The sequence below is a fragment of the Mus caroli genome, chromosome 2 (genome assembly GCF_900094665.2).
Source record: "Mus caroli chromosome 2, CAROLI_EIJ_v1.1, whole genome shotgun sequence".
NCBI lineage: Eukaryota > Metazoa > Chordata > Mammalia > Rodentia > Muridae > Mus > Mus caroli.
The window spans coordinates 28400286-28411880 of record NC_034571.1 but is presented as its reverse complement, the minus strand read 5'-3'; the positions used below and the strand labels follow the sequence as shown (position 1 = coordinate 28411880).

The 11595-nt window shown below is 52.6% G+C and overlaps 1 protein-coding gene across 1 annotated transcript in view; it reads right to left on the bottom strand.

Annotated features, from left to right (window-relative positions):
• The window catches only part of Fam102a (family with sequence similarity 102 member A), a 34665-nt gene extending 25228 nt beyond the window's left edge, over positions 1 to 9437 (bottom strand). The window contains exon 1 of the mRNA XM_021183196.2: positions 8481 to 9437. Coding sequence (XP_021038855.1) covers positions 8481 to 8626 — 146 coding nt within the window. The 5' untranslated portion in view covers positions 8627 to 9437. The remainder of the gene's footprint in view (positions 1 to 8480) is intronic.
• Between the last annotated feature and the right edge of the window lie 2158 nt (positions 9438 to 11595).

Genomic DNA, 11595 nt, shown 5'->3' with positions numbered 1-11595 from the left:
AAACACCTCACAGATACACCAGCAGTCTAGTGCGGTAGAGTCAGGATAACAAACATAAATCAGTGGTGGTGGCACTACCAAGTAGAGACAGTCAGGCCTTAGTCTCCGAACAAAGTCAGCAAAAGGGATCCGGAGGGGTGCCAAGGAGAAGTTCTCAACTATGCCCCTCTCAGCAAAGTGAAGATCAGCAAAGACGTGCGACCAACAAGCATTGCGCAGCCAGCTCTCTCTAAGCCTAGCTCAGCCACAGCCACTGTCCATCGAGTCCTGTTTATACCCTCCAAACATCATGTGTCCTCCATGTGCCTTGCCTCAGCATGTGCGTCTGTCTCAGCTGACATCACTCTGCCCATCAGCCTGAGTCCATGGTAGCAGAAAGAAACTGCAACACACCACCAGAAGTTTTTTGATGTGTTTTTCTCTATGGAGTCCCGACAAATGGAGCTCAACTATGCAATATAAAGCAGACCAATACATGCATGTTGTTAGCAAAGAATCCTTCATCTCATGTCCTTTCACGTGCTTGCTTTAGCAGAACATCCTTTCTCCTGTGCCTGCGTCAGTGAAGCGTTCCTTCAACTGACTTTCCAAAGAACCCTTAAGTTTCCACTTCAGTGTACAGATTTACATGAAGGCAAAAAACTCATATACATAAAAATAGTAGTGAACTAAGAAATAAATAAAATCCATGTCTGATGGATTCAAACCCACCCTAGGTTCGTCAGCATATTGTCAGGTCCATCCCCAAGCTCTTCCCCTCTCTAAGACAGCCCCCACCCCACCCCCCCAAAAAAAATCACCAGTTCTCTCCTGCTCTTCTCCCACAACCAAGCTCTACCTACCCACCCCAAATTCACATCACTTCCTCAAGGCCTGTCCAGCAATGACTAGGACAAGTGTAGACAGGTAGGACCCTACAGAGGTAGACGGTATCCCATAGTTCCATGGACCCGAACATACAAAGTGACCAGAAAACTGTCATGGAACAACCCAGGAAAGTATAAGCTACAGGTGCTTGCCTGCACATGTCTGAAGAGACCGCTTAAGATGTGAACAGGGCCCAGCCTCTGTTCTCTGGATACCAGGTGTATACTTCCTCTCTTGGCAGATTTAGTCTATGGTAGCTGCCTGGGCCTGGTCGTGTGCTGAGCAGGTAATCTTGATCTCCTGATGCCCTCAAGTGAGTGCCCATTAGAAGAAGAAACCATCTACAGGGAGAAAGCCCTTGGCCCTAGTCCAAAGCAATTCAACAGCTGCAAGACCCAACGGTAGTGCCTGAGTTCACCCTCCCTCCCAGCCGTGTACAGACACTGATATCCTCGGCAAGTGATACACTCAACTCAGCTAGTGGGTCCTTGGCTGCCTCTCAATTGCAGTCTTTAAGCCCACAGTGGTACCCAGCTGCCTAGTTTATGGATAAGGGTTCCTCCTGGCACAGACTGATACTTCAGGCACTGGATGGAGGGTAGGCTTGGGCTTAGCAGCTGGCAGTAGCCACCACATAGTCAACACCAACAACCACATTGGTTCAGAGCCAGGGGAGAGAAGTCCCAGCCTGGGGTGATGCCAACACACAGCATGAGGCCCAAGAACTAAGATGCAGTGGATGCTTTTCTGGCCTTGAAGGGCCATAGTCTGGGAAGAAGCGGGATATAATGAATAGGAACTATAACACTTTTAAATGAAGGGCTATAGCAGGTAACAAGGTCAATAGGCCTGGGGGTAGGGGACTTCCTAGAATGGCCATTGGGCTGAGCAGTAGTTCTATGTGAAAAAGCTGGGTAAGGGGGTTAAGAAAAAGCAGGGTAACCAGAAAAACAAGGGGCAGGATGTAGGCCATTGAAAGACCTTGGGCTCTCTCATCTATCCCTACCAGGAGACTTATAGCCAGTGCCTGCACCTCTGTAAGGGGTTGTTTGCTTGTCTGCCAGGGTACCAGAGCAGTGTTTCAGCAGAGCAGGACTAAGCCAATGGGGAAGAGAAGATATGGGGACCCAGCGGCAAGCCCCACTAGGCCCTCAGCTCAGACACTAGGGTACTCCTTACCGTCTCTCACCCCTGCTAAAGGCAAAGGAGCAAGTCAGAGCAATAGGTACCCTCTCTTGTCAGCACCACAGTGGTCCGGACCCCCAAGGGAGTACCAGCTACTAAGAGACACACCACTTGGCCCAGCGGGAATAAGAAAGACACAGTGTAACAGTGTTTCCACTGTGGATCAGCAGCCGAGCTGCTCCAGCAAGCACCATTACTACATCCCCCAGCACCAGCAGTTCTGCTTCAAGGGAGATGCTAGAGTTTAAGTCCCTTGTTGAAATCAGAGGCAGTGAACAACAGGCTGGGGTGGGGCGGTAAAATAGAAACCTAACCAACAGAGAGTCATTTCCTACCAACAGTACTCCTTCTGCCTACCCCTGAAACAAGGTGGTTGCAGAGCTGAGGGCTGCCAGTCAACATCTGGGCAAAATGGGGTAAAAGCTGTTTCAGGTCTATATTCAAGAGCTCTTTCTTCTAAGCCACGGATGCCAAGAAACTAAACCACAAGTTTGCAACCACAACCCTTTGATGACACTAGATACAGGTTGAGCAGCTTCGAGTCTACAAAAATACGGTCTGATCTTTGAGGCGCCAGCAGGCCCAGGATATCACTAGGAGCTGGGGCAAATCTAACGTCCCCACAATTCAAAGCACTAGCTAGGAGAGGTAGATAAAGCAGAGCTATGTGCCCTCTCACCACACCTTAGCTCCAGGACTCTTCCTGGTGTCTCTTCCTTGCTCACACTTCTCTGTGGCTCCTTTTTAAACTAGTTTACTTCCCAGTTCCTTATATTCCATGTATCAAGTCCCTCAGTTCCAAAGACCCAAAGGCAGGCTGACTAGCTGGCACCTGGATGCACAAGCAGGGCTTCTTGAAAGCCAGTCAGGGTTTCCAGGGACCTCCCAGCCACTCCCAGGTAAGCAGGACCTATAGGCAACAATGTTATTCCAGCCAAGAAGTCCCACACAACCAGGACTTCCATGCAAAGAGCAGGCCTGAGGGGCTTGTCTCCATACAACCAGATCACCTCAGGTCAAGGCTACTGCCAAGCTACCAGGTAGGAGAAGGCACAGCCAAGGTGGCATACGCCAATGGTGTAGCCAATTGGCAGCAAAGGCCAGGTTCAAGCAGTAGTCACTAAGGTATGAAACTGGTTGGGAAGCTCCTTACCAAGGCCACAGCAGTATGACTTCAGAGAGAGCCAGGTACGCTGGCACCATGGCCCGGCTGACCTCTAAGGCCCACTCCTCCCCATCTCCTGACAATGGGGTTTCTTACCATAGGTTCCCTGGCCACTGTGCTTGCACAGGAAAGACCTTTCACAGGGGCCTCAGGAAGCAAACTGACAGTAAGAGACACTCAGAACATGCCAAGGACTTAAGAGTTTGCCGTAGGAGAAGGAAGAGCCCTTAAAACACAGGTGAGGAGGCGATTTCAAAGTCCCTTGTGTTGACTGCTGCCTCACAGCACCATTGTCTGATTTTCCACTTTTACATGAGCCCTGGTTTCCAGGACACCGTTGAAACTATGCCCCCTTTGAATGCCTATCTCCTAGTACCTTCAAAGTATGGTGTCGTGTCTTTAGGATAGGGAACCCTCCTGCCCACTTTGCCCGGTATCTTCTCCAGTCTGTTCCTTTTTTTCTATGTGCCACCTCTCTGCCAGGCTAGGTCAGCACTGCCTGTTGTCTCTTATCGGCACCCAAGAGCCATCATCTTAATGAGTAAATGATGTCACATTGTTCCCCTGCTCCCTGAGCCCCCATAGGATCCCTAAGACTGAAAGCAGTTCCGGTCCGGCACCTTCCATTTTTGTTTTCTCTAGTCCCACAACTCTTTTCACACCCCATCCCACCTTGCATAGGCAGACATGCCATCAAGCCAGGAGCTTACTTCTCTACAGGTTCTTCCCCATCTTCAGCTCAATCCCTCTCAGCTTCTAAGACTCCCATAAACTGTTCCTTCCTGAGGTAACAGTAAGCTTAGGGCAAGGGGTGAAAAGAATTTGAAGCTAGAGAAAAGAAAGATGGACAGATGTCTGAACAAAACCATTTCGCCAGTTGGCATGCCAGGGTCCACTGGGATCCACCAGATTAGCTTGGCCTACCAAGCATATTATCACAACCTAACTAGGAACTCCAAGAAACAGGACTGCCAGTGGAAAGGGAGTCTCAGTCAAGGAGAAAGAAAAAACCCATGGTTATTCACTCTCTACCTTTCCAATTTGTTCAACCAACAGCGACCCAGTTCTGACCAGGACAATAAAGGCCTTACCCAATTGTGGGGTCCTCTTGTACTTAACACTGTACCCACTTAGGAATCTCCATTCTGCTTTCTCAGAGCCCCATACCAAGCTATCCCAGAGCATGCCCTGCATGGCTGCAAACCCAGAGACATTCTACAGGTTTTTTTTTTTTTTTTTTTTAAATACAGGGAGGGGGAAGGGGAGGGGGAGGGGAGGGGAGAGGGAGAGACTGAGGGATGGAACCCTGGCCAAAAAATGTGGCTTTGGGTAGGAAACAATCAAGTCAGTCTGCCTGCCCCAGGACCAGGGTCTGAGCTTGAGCACAAGACCTCTAGATGCAGAGCTAACTCAAGATCCCAAAAGCTCCTTTGAGTACTCATGTATGATGGGCACATGGCTGTGACACAGAAAGTGTGATAGCAGCCAGGCTCTATTTACAAAAATAAAACCCCACTGAGGACTCAAAGCTGGCCAAGGAGAAAGGACAAGGGTTGAGGGAAGGCCCGCTCCAAGTCACAGCTTCTCAGACAACCTAGCACTCAAGTACAAAGCAGGAGGTGGCCTTGAAAGAGATCTTTCTTCTCCTCCTGGCCCCACCCACTTTCTTGGTGCAATGAGGAGGATTGAAGCCCCGGGGACAGGGGTAAGGGCTAGACTACAGTCTGGCCAACTGTGTCACGCATTCCTCCCATGAAGTAACTCTGGCAGGACACTTCTGCCCGAGACTGGTTTCCCCATCCCCTGGCTAAGGAAGCAGTATCCTCCTCTCCTCTCTCTCTCTCTTCTCCTTCCTGTGAGGTAAGTCCGTGTTTCCTTGCACGCCTCTCCCATGCGTGTGGCAAGCCAATGCCAGGGAGGAACATTCTTCTGATGTGAAGGCCACGTGTACACATTAGCCTCTGCCAGAATCGCCACACTGGATGGGACCTCTGTATCCTCCTGGACACTTGCTAACCCTGAAAACCCTCCCAGGTACCACTTGGATTATCTCCCTGGGAGGTCCCAGGCAAGAACACATAGCAAATGCCCACTATGTGGAGGGATGGCCTATGTGTGACCACAAATACAGTGATTCCTTTAGTCCCGCCCTTACCTTATAGTCACAGAGACTCTATATTTACCTTAGGCTTCACAAAACCAAGTTCAGTGCCTCAAAACCGTCCAGCACCAGACTCTGCTGTACCACCCAAGCCACTGAAAGAAGCCTTTGTCGAGTCTGGAATGTCCCATGGATCTGTAGTTGCTTCTGACACATACCACCAAGACAGGGCTTTGCACTAGACCTGCTGCAACCAAGTTCTATCTTTGCTACTCTCTGGCTCGGTAACACGGGGCCTCCAGTCACTTCATCTTCCTGTCTCAGTGTCCTCACCCACAAATAGGGCAGATGGTCAGGTATTTGGGTAGCTCAAAGTCCCTGGCATTGGCAAGCATACAATCAAAGAAACCCACTATGAGAAAGGAATTTTCCCCCTGTGCCATTTACTACCTGGTAACCTCTAGTGTGTGGTTTTACCACTTTGGCCTCAGTGCCTCTCCAGATGGCTGGGAGGATTAGTGGGGATACCCTGCTCAAAACACTCAGTGCTATGCCTAGCACAATCTGGGCACGAGGAGTCTGGTTGCCGTGGGAACTGCTGCTCCTAAGGCAGTGTTGGAAGATAAGGGTAAGAAACAGCCCCAGGAGTCACCTGCTGCACCTGTTCCAACTGGGTCAGCCAGAGCTGAATACCAGCCGTTGCCATGGCACTCAACACACTGGAAAACACCAGCTAGGAAACAGGGTGTTGCAAGGGTGGGGCCTAGGGCTGTTGTCAGTCTGACACCACCCATGCTGCCAACAGTCCAAAAAGCCATCCAGAGGTCCCTAGGGTTGGAAAGTTGTGCTGCCACATCTAAGCCCAGGATCTAAGCAGGTCCAGTCACCTCAGTCCCTACCCCAATTTATAAACAACAGGATCAAGGTAGTAGAGAGGTGGCCGAGGCTCCTGGAGTATAAAATAAATATGGGAGGGGTATGGGCAGAGGGAAAGGCAACATAGGAACCCTCATCTCCTTGGTAAAAGCCCACAGAAGCCAAAGCCACTTTAAAGTGGCGTGGGTTCCGACATCACGGCTCTCTGCAGCCACACCTGCTCAGCAGTACCCAAGTGTCCAGGATCTAAGCACTGAGATTTGGGCCTCAACGGCAGTCTCTTCCTCTTTAGTACCCCACCCACCCAAATGAGGCTTTATTCCAGATGGGAACCTGGGCTTGGCTGGGTTCAGAGAATCCGTGGCCTCTTGCCAGGCGGAAGAAGGGAAAACAGAGGTGAAATCCAGAGCATGTGTGCTAAGTAAGTCCTGGAACTTTCCAGACTTTCCAGGATGTGGGGGCAAGTTGAGGCAGGAGAAAAGCTGACAGGTAGGGTCACAGTGGCTGGCGAAGGGTCTAGGTAGACAGGTGAAACTTTAGCCTGGGCTTGGTACAAATTCCTTGGTACCGTGCTCAATCCCAGATCACTTAAGGACCTCTGCTGATTAAGGGGTGCCCCCCCTCCCGTGACCTGGGGTTGGGGAAGGCTGGGGCCGGGACCCTTTACAATACGGTAATCATGACTACTGTAGCCACTCCCCTGGTCATGCATGGTACACTCTCCATTCCCCTCACAACTGAAAGGTGAGCATTACTTCCCCATTGTACAGTAAAAGGAAACTGAGGGTCAGAGGCACAGTGTAGCAGCTAAAGTCACTCTCTCTGAGCCTCTGTTTTCACCTCTGTAAGAATGATCCCTGCTCCTCTACTCCTGCTCCGTGGCGTTCAGAGGTGCTAGTGAGACAGTGAGCAGAGCACCAGTAATTGCCAGCACGTGAGATCAGGGAGACTGGGTAATTCTCAGTGGCTGACCCCAGGCCCAATCACTGAGCACGACCCTCTGACACTGGGCCATGGCCGGTCCAGCCGGTCGTTAGGAAGGGTAACTTGCAGGGATTACAGACTTCACAGGCATCGGATTGCAGCCACCCCCGACCACAAAGGGCAGCCCTTGTCCAAATTCCTCAGATAAGCAGCCCTGAGCAGAACAGGAGGCCCAGTGCACAGAACAGGCACCCCACTCTATCCACAGATTCCAAAATCTGAATCAGAGCACAGAGCTTCCTTCTCTCCTTCCAACAGAATTCACCCAACAGGTCTCCCAACTGGCCAAGTCTGGTTGACAAATGCCTCTGGCAAAGTCTCTGGCAACCAATTTACTTCCTCTTTCTGGGGCTCATTATCCCAATCTGTCTAACACACCTCTGAGAACTCTGAATAGTGGGACAGGTCCAGCTAACTAGGCCCACAAGACCTAAGAAGCAAGGGACAGGCTAGGAGGGGGAAGCATCCCGGGAGCTGGGCCAGGGGCCTATCTACTGCAACTTCCCTTTACAAGGCTGATGGAGAAACCTGTATTAGGTCCAGTGTGCCGAAGAGGGAACAGGAACCCAGAGACTTCCTTTCCCCATGAGTTGGACTCTACGGACCTCTGCAGGCAGGTCAGGACTGTGTGACCGACCGCCATGAGCTCAACCTGCAAAAGGTGGACTGGGACCTCATTCAGCAATAAACTGGGAAGCTGGACCTACTAGGACGGTGACAGACACAAAATCAAACCCGATGGCTTCTTTCATAGAGGAAGGCAGTCTCCTGGCAAGGACATTTGCATTGCAAAGCAGTCCAGCTTTAGCCAGTGGAGGGCAGTCACTCAAGAGGGGGCTGGGCAACCCAAAATCCAGCCACCTCCCGCAATCAAATCCAGGGAGTGCCTGGAACTGGGCTTTCCCAGCCAAGGGGAGAGAGCCAGAGAGCCTGTGGCTGGCCCAATCTCTCAATCGTATGACAGCCACAGGGGCCAGCTTGGTGGCAAGGTGGCCTGGGACACCCTTACTTAATCCCTTAAAGTGAAAATCTCAGTCAGCTCTCTTCATACAAGTCTGTAAAACGGGTAACTTGAAGAGTGCACGCAGGGCCCTAAAAGATTTCTGGCTGGTCACCTGCAGACAAGTGCCAGGCACTCTGCCAGCTCACTCAGACCTAAGTCCTGCCTAGCGCAAATCTTTCCCCAGGCGGGCCCCTTGCCCATCCGTCCCTAGCTGAGTCTTCCACATTTGCCAAGTGGCTAGATCTCACTCATCAACGCTCCCCACCCTCCCCTGCAAACGCGAAAACCTCAATACCTACCTGGACGACAAGCTGACAAAATCCCCGCCATCCAGCAGCCGGACCTTGCAAAAGAGGACCCCGTTCACGAAGGGGACCGCAGTCAGCTCCTCCAAGGTGAAAGTGGTTTGAAATTTAAATTTCTTCTTCTTCATCAAAAAAGCCATGAGCAAGTTCCCTGAGTCTGAAGCCCGCAGGGCCAAAAAGAAAAAGAAAAGAAAAAAGAAAAAAAGAAGGGGATACTAGAAAACCCCAGGATTCCTTTCCCGACACCACACCCCCCTCCTCAAAAACACCAGAGCCGGATCCAGTCCAGATGGCGGCGGAGGCTGCGGGCAGGAGAGGATCTGAGTCCGGAGCCCCAGGTCCGAGGGATCAGTCCAGTGAGCCGGCTGCTCTCAGCCTCGGGGAACCCGGGCTCCACCGGCATGTAAACAGCGAGGTGCGGCCCCGGCAGCGGGGGCTGGCGTGGAGGGCGGCTCGCAAGCGAGCAGCAGCATCCCGAGCCGCGGGGCCCGGCGGACCGGTGAGACTGACGGAGACGGCCGGGCGAGCCGCTGGAGACCCGGGCGGCGGCCCCGCCTCCGCCCCGTTGGCTGCCGTGGGAGGTGCCCAGGCGACGCACACGCCTCCGCACCTGGCGCACCGCGGCCTGCGCAGGTGAGGCCCCGGGAAGCGGAAGCCACCTCGGCGACCGACCCGGCTCTGCAGGGACCGCTTCGGGAGGCTCTGCCGGGCGGGGAACGTGTGCCGGTCCGCCTCCCGCTCAGTCCTGGGACCTACGCCGCTCCTGCCCTGCCCGAGTCTCAGGCGCCTTCCGACCGGGCCGGATGGCTTCTGTCTCGGTTAGCACCGCTGGAGCACAGCGGCGCCGTCGCCCGGACCTCCGGACGCAGCCGGCTGAGCCCGACGCAGCTCGGCGCTGCTCGGAGAATGCCGAAGCCCCGGCGCGACCGCCCGCGGAGCCGCAGCCGAGAGCAGAAGGGGCGGGGCGCGCGAGGCTCACAGCCAACCTGCGATTGGACAGGCCGACTGTACGAACACGAATTTCTATTGGCTGGCGGTGGCGTGGGGCGGGGCTCGCGGAGGCAGGGCCAGTTGAGGGCGCTCGGATTGGAGCGCTCGCGGGGCTGGACCCGCCTCCTTGAGAAGCGCGGTGGGGGCGTGGGGGGGGGGACGGAGAGGCGGTGGGAGGTCGCGGGGTGTGGGGGCCGGCGCTGGAAAGAACGGGAGGAGAGCGCGAGCCCAAGAAAAGGAGAAACAATGACTAGGGGAAACAATCTGGAAACTAGGGCTAGAACGGCCTGCCCGGATCCCGCCAAGACCTGAGCTCAGTGAGCAATGAAGCAGGCTGAGGAGGTAGCACCCCGGTTCTCAGGAAAACAATCGCAGAGGTGTCTCAAGACCTATGCAGGTCTTGCTCGCCTCTAAAAATGACAAGCATCTGTCCTGGCGTTGCCGCTTTTGAAGATCCATTGAAGCCCGGCAACCTTGTGACTCGGCCTGCCTGGTTCCAGGCTGTTATCTAAGGCTTTTGTTTTCAGTTTCCCGATAATTATGGCAAAGGACACCTTGGGGACCTCGTACTCTCCAAACTATCGGCATTTTGTAATTCTTTTTATCCAGGCCGCAGTGTTTAGGAACTCTGTCCTGAATCAGGCAGGCACCCAGTGGAAAGACTGGATCAGAGAGTCTGCTGAAGAGCTCAAGTAGGGAGGTCGGAGGAGGCGTTTGCTTTTGGATTGGAACGGAAATTCAAAAGGTTCTGACACAAAGCCGGCCAAGCATCGGGGTACAGGCAGTGGCAGCCACTAGAGGCCTGCTGGCCCGGCAGCATGGTACTCAAAAAGTTTGTGGAGTACCCCTGGATGCATTCTAATTTGAGAGAACAGCAGATCAGGCTAGAATCTGGCCCAGTCTTGTAGACCAGAGCAAAGAAGGAGGCATCTCCTGGTTTTTTGAGCTAGATAGTGACTTGATTGTTCTGGCATCAGATAACTTGGAGGAAAGAAAATGGGGAATGGGTGAGTGAAAGGCCATTTTTGATTCGGGCAGGAGATAAGTTAAGGTCTGCTGGACTTCCCTGTGGAAGACTAAGGAGAGTTGGGCTGATTGGCTTTTGAGATGTAAATTCTCTGCAGGGCATCACGTTTGATACCATGCATGATATCATATTTGGACATGTGCATGAAGACTTCCTGAGCTTACATTTCAGAAGCATGGGTGGCAATCTCTGCTCCTCGTAATTGTCCCATAATGTGGACAGTCAGATTGGAGAAGAAACGAACCAATCCATCCAGTCCTCCTTGATGTAGCTAGGCATCTCCTTTTAGAGGTGAGGAAGTAGAGGCCTGAAGGCTTTGTCTTTTTAAAAATAAATTACGTTTGTTGATGTGATTGGGCACATGGGACACAGTACAGTGAAGGGCAGAGAATAACTTAAGTTCTTCCCTTCTACCACGTGGGTCCTAGGGATTAAATTCAGGTCATCTGACTTGGCAGCAAGCACTTTTACCTATTGAGTCTTCTTGCCAGCTCCGACTGTGTTTAGTTTTTGTCTTTAGCCCAGGCTGGCCTCAAACTGCCTGTGGCTGGGGATGGTCCTTCTGCCTTTACTAAGCTTTAGGATTACAGGCTTATTACTTCCACACCAGGCTTGGCCTGAAGGGTTTAAATTCTTTGGCTGGGCTCTCAACCTTTCCCCGTAAGGCCTGTTCCCTAAGGGAAGAGCCTGTGGCCCCTGATGAGATATCTAAGAAGTCAGCCAAGAGTGTCTGGAGGCCTAACTGGATCCTTAGTTTCAACTGTGTAACCTCAGGCCTCTCCAACAATTTGCCCAATTTGCCGCCAGGCCTGGTTCCATTTGGTTCTGTGTAGCCTAAAGGCTAGGAACTGCCCCCCACCCCCGGAAGTGTCCCTTCTCACTTCCCAGGCAGTGCAAAAAGCCTGGTAACAGGACAGGAAGCAAGAGACAATCTGGTGTGAGACCAGAATACTGGCTATTCTGAGGCCAGCCTGGTCTACAGAGTGAGTTCCTGGACAGGCAGGGCTACAACAGAGAAACCCTGTCTCAAAGAACCAACATGGGGCCTCAGTTTGTAACCCTGAGGTGCAGGATCTACGGATGGCAAGAGGG